The sequence below is a fragment of the Rhamphochromis sp. 'chilingali' genome (assembly GCF_963969265.1).
Source record: "Rhamphochromis sp. 'chilingali' genome assembly, chromosome: 12".
In the NCBI taxonomy this organism is placed as follows: domain Eukaryota; kingdom Metazoa; phylum Chordata; class Actinopteri; order Cichliformes; family Cichlidae; genus Rhamphochromis; species Rhamphochromis sp. 'chilingali'.
Genome location: NC_137939.1, coordinates 31,031,153 through 31,044,795, shown reverse-complemented (window position 1 = coordinate 31,044,795; position 13,643 = coordinate 31,031,153). Strand labels below are relative to the sequence as shown.

The window sequence follows — 13,643 nt, the reverse complement described above, 5'->3', positions numbered from 1 at the left end:
TTTATGGCACCAAAATACAACCCATACAGTCAGCACTTTACATGACTGCTTATAAATCAGCTTATAAAAGTGCTGACAGTTACCATTCACAGCAGACAACAGCAGGATTAATATCTGTTAAAACACTTAAATCTACCTGCTTTAATGCTTTAATCAATGCCTGGAGTTTGTTAGGGGGATTAATCAAACATTTCTCAGCTGCACAAGTCTAATCCTTTTCCAGCCACAACAGATCAACTGGTCCAAGTGGCAGACTGGATCTCAGAGGTGTGATATAGTATCAATGTGACTGGAAAGTCAATTTAATTGTGTATATTTTTCCCTGAGTGAATTTGAAATATTTTATTTCAATTTATTGTATCATAATCAGCTTTTATCTATTTAAATTAGTTCATATTTTACTTTTATTGCATTTAATTTTATTTCACAATATTCCATTACATATTTTCTTATTTATCTCCTTCAAACTATTTTATTTTACTCCTTCTGTTATATGTTTTTGTGGGGGGTTTTTTAATCTGAATTTCATTCATCTTTATATTATTCTGCAAATTTGAGATTTTGTTATAGTTTTTTCATATATGGCATGACAAAAAGGAAAACAGGGAAAAGGGGTAAAAAAAAATCTAATCTCTGGGAAAAATTAATAAGGAAAAGCTGTAAATTTACAAAAGAACGAGTGATACAATTGCTAGGACAAAGGTTAATTTACAGAGACAGGATGAAAAAAATGGCCAATGTATATGAAAAAAAACCTAACAAATTTGTGAGAAAAGGCTATTTTGCAAATATAAAAGAAAGAAATAGGAAATTATATAACAAAAAAAGGGTTAATTTATGTATGAAAACAGACAAAATTACCAGGGGGGAAAAAACGTGCAAATTTCTGTAATAAACTGGGAAGAAATAAACTAGCATAACATTTTTTTTTTTGAAGAGAGATATTACACGATACAAAGTCCCCAGAGAAATGGTGTTGTTATGTTGGCTCAGTGATGAGCACAGATGGCAACATTACAAAGCAGAAGAAACAATTTTAAATGAAAACTCCAATCCAAGACCTTTGACCTGTGACATACTTTCTTTTAAAATCAAACTTAGTTTATTAACTATGTATACGTTCTATTTAATCAATCGAGGGAAAACAAAAAAAGAGGAACTCACCCTCTGCTGAATCGTTGCATGTTTGTGCTCCATTTCCCTCTTCTCCATGGCTGAATCAATCACCAGCTGATCCAACTTAAAAGTCAATTCACACAAAAGAAGAAAAAAATCAGTTGTTTCAGTATTCATTCTGCTGTTAAATAACTAAAATATACTGTAAATCCTGTAAATACAGTCAGAGCTGGGATGATTCAGATTAGCTGACTATAACTGAGCCTTTTCGGGTAACCGAGAGAGTCACTAAATGGAAATTGAAATTATGTAACAGGCTGGTATCAATAGTTAAAATGAGGACCAATCAAACCAGGGTGCCTGAGGAAATGAGTGGTGGTGAGAACCATCACACCTCTCACCTCTGCAGCCAACTTCTTCATGTAGGGGTCGATCTCATCCAGCAGGTTGTAGCCCTGCTGGAACAGCGAGTACTGGGCATTCATAAATGACAGCATCTGTGTAGGAAATGAAAATTAACTTTAAGAAGTGCACAGATCCTTCATGCTTTTTTTGACTATATTAAAAGAATAAAATATCGGCTTACAGCATCTAGGATCTCAAATTTCTTCTTCGCCTGAAGTACATTGATCTGCAGAAAAAACAAAAATGAAGTGTTTATAATTAACAAGGGAGTGGTCATTCACCCCACCCACTGACATTTTGAATTATAAAAATATTTCTTACCATGAATTTGCAAATATGTCTGATTTCATATGTAAATTCTAATTTATATAAATTAATAAAACCCAGAAGATAGACTGCATTAAAACATTATTAGTATTAGTATAAGTATAATATGGTCAAAAATAACACCACTCTCCTTTAAGTCACTCAGGGTTAACATTATCTTTTAGTTGAAGCCCTTAACACTAAATATTATTTGACACAAACTATTAAGTTAACGCCCTCTGGTGGACATTATTATCTATCTATAACATGACCAACAAAAATAAACATCAGCTGGCCCTATGATGGGTTTGTTTCCTTCTCACTGCTGTAACAAACAGCCCTTATGCATCAGTTGGGACACAGAATGCAAAGCCTTTGCATTCTGTGTTCCAACTGATGCAAACCTAAGTGATATTTTGTGCTACGTTTAAGAGGTTACGTCCATATAGAGCACATCGCCCTGCAGCTTTAACCTTTTCCACCTCGAGACACTTAAAGTTAAAACTCAATAGATTAAGATGTCTAAGAGCTGTGAGAGAAAGCTGCCGGCAGACAAACTGAAGAAAGGAAAGAGGGCACGGCCATCACGGCGATCGCTCTGAATCAGTCTCCTTTTGTTCCCGCGGGCAGTCCTGGTAAACGTGTGGGCAAAATAAGCCCATGCTAAATGCGACCAGAGCAAAGCATGCGCCACTCAAGCAGAAGGGCTCTGGCAGACGTCGCTGCAGGCTGACAGGCTACATCATGGTCACTTTCTAATTGTAATGGCAACAAGAGGCTGTCTCGTGGGGGTGCAAATGAGTCTGAAGGGATTACACTGCTTCTTAAAACTTTACTCTTTTTGGGTAACTGAAACTGAAAATGATGCTCAAAATCAGTGCCTGGGTGTAGTTTTCATGATTTGTTACTCGGTACATTCTTAGATCTTAGTCCAGTGAGAGTATTTAGTACATCTTATATGTTGTCTTTTTTCTTTTTACAGTGTTTTTCTGACCTGTAGCACGTAGTCCAGAGCGAGGTGTCGGTAGCACTTGCGGGTGATGCTCAGCGCGCTAGTGGCTTCTTCGACCTCGTGAGGCTTGTTCCTGGGTGCCTGAGCGTTCTTCACCTGTGCTATTTCCATGTCCTCACGCACCCTGTCAAAGTGCTTTTTTGTCTCCTTGAATTTTCGAACATCCCTGACAAACAAAATAGAACAAAATACAAGTGAGACATTAGCGTTGCAGGTTAACGTTACGTCTGAAAAAACGTGTCTGGGCTGCAAAATGTTGTAGCCTGTTCTATATTTAAACACTTAAGAAAGGTTTTTGGGGGTAACAAGGACATGTAGGCCTTTTAAAGGTTGTGGAGTAATCCTTTTCCCACCTGTATTGAATATTTTATACATCTAAATATCTACAGGGATACTTCAGCAAATTGTAGGTTTACTTACTCTTTCACAAAATTGTGCAGCTGTTGCTTTACAGACCGCTGGGCTTGATCAAACAGGATCTGAAACAGGTCACAAATAAGACATTAGATGAAATTTATAATACTTTTAGACATTGCTAGTTCATTATTATTTATTCTTTGGCTTATGTCACCATAAAGTTATTATCACGGGATTTCATTTTGGTCATGGAAGCTGTGACCAGTAAATTTAACCAGACACTTTAGACAAGAGGACCAGAACCAGCCTGCCAAAGGGAGGGTATACATTCTGGCTTTTTCGCAGTTATCTCATATTCAATTTTACAACAATGATATCACCCATGACCAGCCATACTACCCCAATGTAATTAATATACATATATATATAAACTAATAAAAAGCAAAAATATTGACAATTATACAAGGGAACAACTCTGGAAATATTACAGAAAAAAATCCTGGCTAATTTGCGAGAAGAAAACAGGAGGAAATTTACAAGAAAAAAAATTTTTTAGAGAAAAAAAAAAGGTCAAAATTTACTAATGAAATATTTGCAAATTTACAAGAAAACTGTATTTCAATTTTACAGGAAATTCTTTGGCGAATTACAGTCAAAGAAATTTAATATATCAGAAAAAAACTGCCAAAATTTATAAAACAAATCAAATAAGGATAAGTTTATGAGAGCAATGTATATAATAGATAAACTCTTAAAACAGACTATTCAATTAAACAAGAGAAGTACTTTTAGTGATTTACATTTTATCATTATTGCTTTTTATTTCCTACTCTAACATTTCTTTCATCGGGCTGGCTTAGTGTGGAAAACATCTCATTGCTCATCATCATTTTTGTAAATGCATCATTTATAAAATGTGAATGCTATTGTTTATGTGGTCCACAAAGTAAAAAGCTTTCGACAAACCAGTCAGCAGACTAATATTAGAATAACTGTAAATAAATAAGTACATATTGAAAATACCATATGTTGATGCCCAATCAAATTAGTGCAGCAAATGTATATTTATTGTATTGCGTGATGTATGAACTTAGTTCAAATTCAGGATGAAATGTAATGTAGCATTTCTTATTCCAAGTCTTTTGGAAGAAAGCGACAATGTTCCTATTGTGATATGACTTTCAAAGTAACCAGCAGAGGGCGACAAAGCCCAGCTGTTTTCAAAAGATGCTCGTAAATTATGGAAATCAGACATTAATGCCTGTTTGAATGAGTGGAGAGGCAATGATGCTGTGACTCAAACACCCCTGCTCCAACACAATAACATGCTGCCTTCAGTTTGGCGTTTTACATTCGAGATCCCTCCTCTTCCCTTTCATGCTCAGAGAGTACAGTCAGTGTGCAAGAGCTGCTGCTGCTAAATAGGTCACTCGGGCAGAGAGGGAGGGAGTGAGGAAGTAAGCAAGAGGGAGGAGAGGAGGATTCTGGTACAACACAACACTGCAGTCTGCATTCAGCACAGGGTACAAACCAGTCAAACTGCCAAGGCCCACGTGTCCTTACCACAACCGAGCAGTTAGACTGCTTAAAGGGTTTCACCCTCATCCCGCTAGAATAATTGGATACATGCGTTTTGGTATGGATTAGAAGATTTGAGTTTGCCAGGCTGTATAAATAGGCTTATGAGTGTTTTAACTCAGGGATTATAGGCGCGGATGATGGGAAAGACACTCTGCTATTGTTGTTGCTGTAAGCTGTGTATAGAGGGTATATGACAGACTATTAGGGTCAGTGATGGAAAAAAAAGAAGACATTGTGTTGGTGGTTGTGCAAAAACACAGTTTTTTGTTGTTGGTTTTTTTTATCTGTGGCCAATACACCAAAAATGGTCCCATAGTTCCAGCTTTTTCTCTTAAATTACATTTTCTGTTTTAAAAATTTTGCAGGATTTTCATTGATAATTGTACAATTGCCACAGCCAAAATTTGCCATTTTTTTCTTGCAACATTTTTTTCCCTCCTAAATATGTCATTTTAATCTGATAAAAAAAACACGAGTTATCTCATGAATTTGCTGTTTTTTGTCACAAATTTGCCCATTTTGTTGTAAATTAACAACTTTAATCTAAAAAATTAAAAAAAGAATGTCAGAAAGATTCTACAAACTTAACTGTGGGTCAAATGGAAGTGGTACTTTTAAATGGATTCTCTTGATGCCTCAAAGAAACGTGTTTGTTTTGATGGTAGCAGCCCACCCATTCGGCACTTTGCTGTAATGCTAGTGAGGCTAGCTGAGTAACCTTTCCTGCTTCTTGGAAAGTAAAATGTTTAAAATGGCACCCTGTTTGCCAGTAAACAGGTCTGATAGTGCATATGTGGTCTGCCTGTTTCCCTGAATGTATTTTAACAAGCTCTCAGAAAAGTGAAAGTGGTAGCTGGAAGTTTGGGCCATCAGGAGCTTTCTCAAACACGTGATGCCTAAAACACGAAAATCAGCAGTGCAGTGGTGTATGGCGGTCATAAACTCTCCAGGGTTGGATTAGTTTAAGCGTCGAGCAGACAGAACTGAGGTGGACTGCGGTTTAGAGCAAACCGCAGTCTTTAAAAGTTGTGGGCTCACCCAGCACACCTCTGTGATGTTTGTGTGCGGCAGGAGAACTGCTGTGAAACTTCCTGGCTTGGGGGGAAGTGTAGCCTGTTGCATTCCGGAGCTATTTTTGTGGCAAGCTGACACCCTTGTTTCACCGGACCAACATGCATCAGGTTGTCACTGCATAATGCAAATGTAATGTAATATGGGGGTCTGGGGACTGGTTATGATTTATGAAAAATGATGGAAATTGTCAGACTGGACTTCAGAGGTTGATTCCTACCTGTCACACTTAAAAAACGGACCCAGTTTTCCGTCACTTCAACTTTAGTTTGAACCTAAAGTCACAGTGTGGAGCTTCAGACTAATAAATACAGAAAATGTGTTTTTTCCATGTTCCCATTTTTGGTTTTTATGTAGTCAGAGATAAGATATTTCTGTTTTGATTGTCTCACATGGCTCCACAGAAACACTGTTTGTGGCCTTAAACTATAGTAAGCATTAGGTAATTTGGAGGGGCAGAAAAAGCTACTAAAGATCAGAAGCACTGTGACAAACCAGCTAACAGCTGGTGGTAGGTAACAGACACTGGCTTGCAAACTAGTTCAATTTACATAAATATTATGTTTTATTTAATTTACATTTTTTTTGATCTAGACTAAGAAAATACTTGGAAAGTGTAGATTTTTAATACAAGTATACGGATGCTTTATCTTTTAAACATCAAATATTGGCCTGCTATACATTAGCATGTAGTTAATATACTAACTGTACAACATCTAATTGCCATCATAACTGTATTAACAAAGCTGGGATACAAAAGACAGAATTACAACTTTTAAAAAGTATTTTTATCCTACATTTCTCATAAGTTTAGTGTTCAACAGAATACTGAATTCTCTTTTTTCATAATCTTAGTCATATATTCAATTTTGTTAATTTTTTCAAATCTTATTTTATTACTGTTATATTATTCTATTACTGTTAGCCCTGAAACAGGCTGGTGCCCTGTCCTGGGTGTATCCACCTCTTGCCCTATGGCAGCTGAGATAGGCCCCAGCCCGCACACGGCCCTGAATTGGATAAGCATAAGAGAATGAATAGATGGATGGATGACTGTTATATATGACATTTTTACTCACTCACAGGATAAAGCCTTCAGTATAGATCTGTGGAACTTTTAACAATGTTTGTTTTTACTGTATTTTTTATTGTAACAACAAAAACTGTATGATTCTATTGTCTATCTATCGTTGCTTAATGGCATCCCACCTGACAGACCAGCCATGTTAATTATGACAGAGTGCCACTTTGTTTTGACTTGAAATCTTCTTAGCAGTTAAATGTTGAGAGCAACAGACATTTCATTTCCATATTTGACAGATAAGCACAAACTGTAGAGTTAATGTCAAACATAAGTAAGTCCAAGAGTATCTGGCACACCTTCAGCATGCTGACATCAGAGCTAAGGAATGAAATGGTTGAAGACACCATTACAAAAGACTACTGTACTGACTATCACTTTTTTAAATCCCTTCGCTGATTCCACCAGCATGTTCAGACAGAATGATGTGATTTAGTCAGTCAAGCAATTATCTCAAGCCCACTCTGTGCACAAGAACACCTTTGTCAAATCGGAGTGGGTAAAAACACACTGTTATTTTTAGACTTTATCCAGGAAACCATGCATGCTTCGTGTCTCTAGGTTTGGATTTGACTGTGAAACTGCAAGTGCGTTGGGTAACGACTTGTGACTGAGAATACTACAGTTAATCCTCCTTTCTTACGGTCAGCAGAAATTACAAAACCAAAATGCAGCATTTGAGCCCATAAACTCCGAGCTGGGAGCCAAAGGCTGTTGTCCCACATACTTCTATACAACCAGATTACATAAAAATGGATTTAATTAAAGATGTTTTAGGCTGGAAATGCAGGACAAAAAGAAGCACTTATTTGTATGCACTATGGGAATGTTTTTCCTTTTTGGAAATTATTTGGATTGTATATGCCAATGGTTGAAGTGTGATTTGTCCAGGGCACCAATGATCTATCTCCTTGAATGCATTTATAAAGAGAGCACTGATGGTGGGTCTAGTGACTTGTGCCAAACTAATCCTTTTGTTTTGGAAAGAATCTCAAACTCTGATAATAAAACTCCAAAAGGTTGATTCTGTTCATCTGGACGTATCGTTTTCAGTGGGACTACGTCCAGATGAACAGAATCAACCTTTTGGCATTTACTTACCTGGAGGATTGAGTAAGCATCAAGACATTCTGACAATGAAAATTTGGACTGAACAAAAGGACACTGTTGCTTGTGAAAAAAAACATTTGGGAAGGGTCATTTGTAAAAAAAAAAAAAAAAAAAAAAGGGGGATGGTCAGGGAGCAATCAAACAGGTTTTATGAGTTATTATCTAAAGACAACGGAAAAGCATTTTGTGATGCATGTCTGACAGCATGTATTAGATATTTGGCAAGTGAATATTACCCAGTAAATTACTCTAAAAATTATATTAATCCACATCAGTGTCTTTGAACTTCACTTTTTCTTTTTGTTGTGTTTTAATGTTTTGGATTTAATTCATTTCAAATTCTGAAGTATAAAATTCAGAATCTTCTTTACAAAAGTAAGTTTTTTTGCAATCACATACATCGCCCCCTGCTGACCTTTAAAGAGGATGCACATTTATGGCACTTTCCAGATCAACACGCTACACCCATTTTTTATACTGTTTAGAGTTTTTTCACATAATTTAAAGCTACAAACAGCAGCTGGTTCCTTCATTCAAAACTCTGGAAACAAGGAAAAACAGCTAAGCTAAGGCACCAGTGAAACAGGCCTAGAGACCAGTCAGTGACCCCTTTATCTAATTACTTTTGTCACTAAGAGGTTACTATGGTTGTCAAAGGTTTACATGGAAGATGCAGACTTGTCCACAAACACTTTCCACAAACTGGTCATGTATAGATTTAAAATGTGCTGGTTGGCACAGCTTTTATTTTGAAGGTGAATGTTATCCATTTCTGGCTTGTAAGTAAGTAAAGTAAGTAAAACTTTAGTTATATAGCACCTTTCAAGATAAAAATCACAAAGTGCTTCACAGAAGCTAAAACCTAAAAATAAAAATCAACCAAAAGCAAGTTTAAAAAGATGAGTTTTTAGCTTGTGGCTTGTGTCTCAACCGTTAACTTTCACTACAGCTGAGGGAGTAAGTGTGGAAGTTCTGCAGAGAAATCGGCGATTTTCATTGGAAAAAACTGCAAGGTGACCACAGCATCTGCTAGCAACCAAAGCAAACACAAAGAGGTTTTTGATGCAGCACCCTCTTAGTGACTGATTTTAACTCGTGCCAACATCGTCCAGTAACTACGCTACGTGAAGTAGCCTTTAAATTATATATCCCTTGTTAATTAATCCACTTTAAATATGCTGGTGACACCATTTTCTTTCTTTAACAGGTGAAGACATTAAGACTGTTTCAATTTTTTATGTTTGTGTGCCTTTAAAAACATGAGATGGATCCATGGGATGGATGAAACACATCACTGAAAAAACAAAGAAAGTATATTTGTTCAAGAAGACTGTTGCTGCATAGCATGGGTGATAAATAAACAGCTGTAAAAACTGATCTTAAGAAATTGAAGCATAGATCTAGTTCTGCAGCCTTATCTAGAATAATCTGGTCTGCAACGGCCAAAAAGGAAATTAAAACTACTCACAAAAATTAGAGGCAGAAATCTCTAAGGAATCTTAAAACAACAATGAGCCTTACTGCTATTTAACTTGATTTCCATGTAGTGGTGTATCTAGAAACACCGGTTGATAAAAAATAGGCTAATTCAAATTGTATTATAGCAAGCTGGTTGATTTTTTTTTCTTTTTGCACGAAACCCTAAACATATTTTCTCCGGACCGCAAATCCCATCCATTTTTGCATTATGACCTCTTTCCAGTGCACAAAGATTCACTCACATCATATTCTCCCTGTGTCAGCCCTCCCCCTCATGCCTAATGTATGTTCAGAGAGTCAAACACGTGTCAATAATTTATCGAGTATTCAAATGGAGCTTTATGGCCCAATTATGTTGATGCTGCCGCCTGTGAGAAAGAAAAATCTGTTGTGAAAACTTTGAGGGGAAAAAGACTCTCAGGATTGGAGCTATACTTGGCCTGCTGGTGACATTCACACAAACAGAGCCTGTTTGTTCTGTTGTGTGGTACTGGACTGGCAATAAAGCCAAGCTATCAGGAAATGGAAGGAAGCAGGGCCAAGACTCTTTTAAACTTGTCCCGTGTATGTGCTCAGACGCCGTTTTGTATTTCCTTTCTGGATTTTAAAGGCATCCGAGTATGCCTGTGACAAGGGCGGCTGGCACTCCGTGGCCACATTTGTACCATGCCAGATATAACGGTCATCATTTCTTATTCATTGACGCTCTGCTGGAGTCCCTTGACTACATGAGCGCCACGCAGTAAAAATCACACACAGTGTCGTTTCTGAATAAAACACAAAAATACTAAATAAATTAAAAATAAATGTTCCTACACATCATTCTCATATCTCAGAGGATTCCCTTCTATCACAGGGTTTCTGCAGGATTTTTAAAAACCAACATCAATTAGTGTATTGAGATCAAACAGTGCTGAAATGATGCATTATATCTGGGTTTTTATAAGCAAGCTATAACTACTAGCTGCTCACGATTATTTAACACAATTATTAAAAGTAGACTAAAAGTAGTCTATTCATTATACTTAACAACCAAACAAACAAAAAACTTAATCTTAATTTTTGGGGATTTTCCTGAACTTTAATTATACTTCAAATGAGCAAATGAAATAAATAAATATGAAGTTAATTAAATCTGCCACAGTCTGGTGGGGAGTGAATTTGGACTTTTATGGAGAAGCAAAAGAACAGGATGTGCTGAAAGGCAAAACGGGAGATTTATTGAAAAACAGACTGTGGCACAATAATCGTTTTATCAGCACGGCCCCAGAGCCTCTTTGGTGGTAATTCATCAATACTGCTTGAACTATAACTGGAAACTAGAGCGCTTTCTTTACCTAAACTGTTGTTGCTTTCCCACCAATTCTACAAACTCATATTCAAGTATCTCATTAGAAAGATTACACATTACAAAACTTATTCTTGCGTAAATTAAATTTAGAAATGAGCCCCTTTCTTTTAGATGGCCGACAAAGCTCATCTTGATTCTCCTTCTGCCTCCTTATGTGTACTTTTTTCGTTTCCCACAGGTGTGAAAAGTGTGGCTGAGCTTACGCTCCAGTGTTTGTATTTGTTGAGAAGGTCATGAGGATCAAGCAGCAGGAGGTTAACGGCCGCTGTGGGGATTGAGGTTGTTAAAAGAGAGTTAATTGAGCTTAAAGTGGACTTTAAGCACAATTAACAATTCCACCTTCATATTCTCGGACTCTACTAGAGGAGCTTTGCATGATTTACAGTTTAAAAATTTCCTTCTTTTTGTTATACTGCCTCCTGCCAAAAGAAGATTTTAACTGCTGGTGGATGGAGATAAAGGTTGGGACTCTCAGATGACCACAGAAGAAAGCTGTTGATCACTGACTCACAGGCGTTACCTGAACATATCCTGACTGTATTATTTGAAACTGTGGGCATCTCTAAAGTGCAACGTTTTTCTGGCATATGAAAAATGTTGGCTTTCGACCAAAGGGAAATGACCAGAACTGCATTCACGAAAAACTGCATTTACATGCAAAGTCACCCATCCAAAGGCCTGGTTTAAACTTGTAAAAACCCTCATTTATAAAAGACAAGAAGGAAAATCCTTATAGTTCCCCTTTAATAAACAGGAGAATTATCTTCGCTGTGAAATGCTAAGGTTTTGTTTCTGCAATCTCAGCCTCTGACACCGACTGCACTGTTTCTGCCAGGAACTACCAGGAAATGGAGATGATCCTCTTCCTTGCACTTCAGTTCATTTCAGTTTCACCACTATCTCATTCTTAGTTTCTGTCTACAAAAGCAAAAATATTTCAAAACTTTCTAAATTTATAACAGCTTCTAAGGTTTTTTTTTTTAGAGTACCTATACCTAGGGCTGTGCGATATGACCAAAATCTCATATCCCAATATAAGAATTCTATCGTCCAGATAACGATATAAATCACAAAAATGTAACATTTTCTGTAAATTCTGTGAATCTCGGGCAGCTCGACTTACGGGAAGTGTTTCCAGCTGCGCGTCATGTAGCTGGAGTCCAGTGTTTTAACAGATGCATGAAACTACACATTTTCAGACATAAGTTGTAACAGCCGCAGTTTTCTTTGTGAGTATTTATTACACAGCGTGCTGCGGGGAAAAGCCTGTTCTAACGTTTGAGTCTAAGGTTTATTTTTTAGCACCTGGCGGCTCTTTTTTACTTCTCATCCGTAAATAATCTGCTCTTTCACGTGATTCAGTTTATTTTGAAAAGTCTCAACAGGATCTTGAGCTTTATTGTGAAAGGTTTATGTGGAACATAAACAAGCGGACACGCGATGGTTTTACCGTCGTTGCTGCTAACCACAACGCATAAAAACAGGCGCTTGTCCGTCAGTAGTGTCGTTATATAAAATATAAGAGAAAGAGAGACTTTTTAGTGGGGATAGGTTAATTGGTTAATCCAAATTGCCCATAAGTGTGAATGTGCGAGTGAATGTGAGTGCGAATGGTTGTCTGTCCCTGTGTGTTGGCCCTGCGACAGACTGGCGACCTGTCCAGGGTGTACCCCGCCTCTCGCCCTATGACAGCTGGGATGGGCTCCAGCGCTCCCCGCGACCCTGAAAAGGATAAGCGGACGCGAATGGATGGATGGATGAAAGAGAGAACTTTAAGAAATTAATATAGCCACTACAGGGACCATCAAAACGATGAAAAAATATTGCCGTAAACAGTTTATTTTGCGACACCACGAAACAAACGATAGCGTAAAATGAAACGATAGATGTTTTTATATCGTCATCCGATATATATCGTTATATCGAACAGCCCTACCTATACCTATAACAGAACACAAAATAATGATATAGTGACAGACATGCACACATGCCTGTAAGACACTGACATACAGGTTTATAGGCTATACAAGGCTTCTTCTGTCAAGCAGCTGTTCAACCTACTCAGTCCATTAAGCCTCCATTTGTAATGCTGACCTTCTTCTCTGCTTCCTGATCGGCAGTGAAGGAAGAGGAGGGAGTCGCTGATCTGCGACGACACATCTTTCTCCTCTCCCTCTCTTTCTCTTCTCTCTTCCCCTTCTCTTTTTTATTATGAATATATTTAACTCTGAATTTTGCAACCATGCTCAAAAAGTCTCCCTTGGATATCAAACACTGCTTATATGTCCCATTTAATAGAAAATATCCTTCTTGTCAATTCCTAATACAGTTTTATTCCTGTAATATCAGCCTTTAACCCCATCTGCATTGTCTCTTCTAGTGTATCCACTCAGAATTTTTGCATTGTGGAATAAATAATATTAAGACTTCTTTGGAAATCAAACATTCTCTGCATCAGCCATTATGACATATGGAGTTCCACACAAATTTATTCTGGGGCCTCTACTATAATACTATATACTACTGTCTACAGGAGTTTCCAAGTTAGTTTCTTGGTTGTTTCCAATCAGTCTACTACCACTTGAGACAGTGTTAGCAAGCTCCCACTGCTTCCTTGTGCATTAAATAATACAGTATGAAGTGGCAGGTTTTGTTTATTGCTACTTTTTGTCTTTAATCCCCACAGTTGTAGTTCATATATCAACTTGTATCAACTGTGACTTTTTTGTTTTTAGATCAAAGCTGAAGACTTCACTTCGAGAACTGTTGACCTC

At 37.3% G+C, this 13,643-nt stretch overlaps 1 protein-coding gene across 5 annotated transcripts in view; it reads right to left on the bottom strand.

Moving 5' to 3' along the window:
- LOC308406734 (arf-GAP with coiled-coil, ANK repeat and PH domain-containing protein 3-like) overlaps positions 1-13,643 on the bottom strand; it is a 69,667-nt gene that overhangs the window by 20,573 nt on the left and 35,451 nt on the right. For all 5 annotated transcript variants that reach the window (XM_080897926.1, XM_080897923.1, XM_080897925.1 and 2 more), the window contains exons 5-9: positions 3,260-3,318; positions 2,822-3,005; positions 1,703-1,747; positions 1,518-1,613; positions 1,165-1,239 (exon numbers count right to left, since the gene is read on the bottom strand). In XM_080897926.1, coding sequence (XP_080754052.1) covers positions 1,165-1,239; positions 1,518-1,613; positions 1,703-1,747; positions 2,822-3,005; positions 3,260-3,318 — 459 coding nt within the window. The remainder of the gene's footprint in view (positions 1-1,164; positions 1,240-1,517; positions 1,614-1,702; positions 1,748-2,821; positions 3,006-3,259; positions 3,319-13,643) is intronic.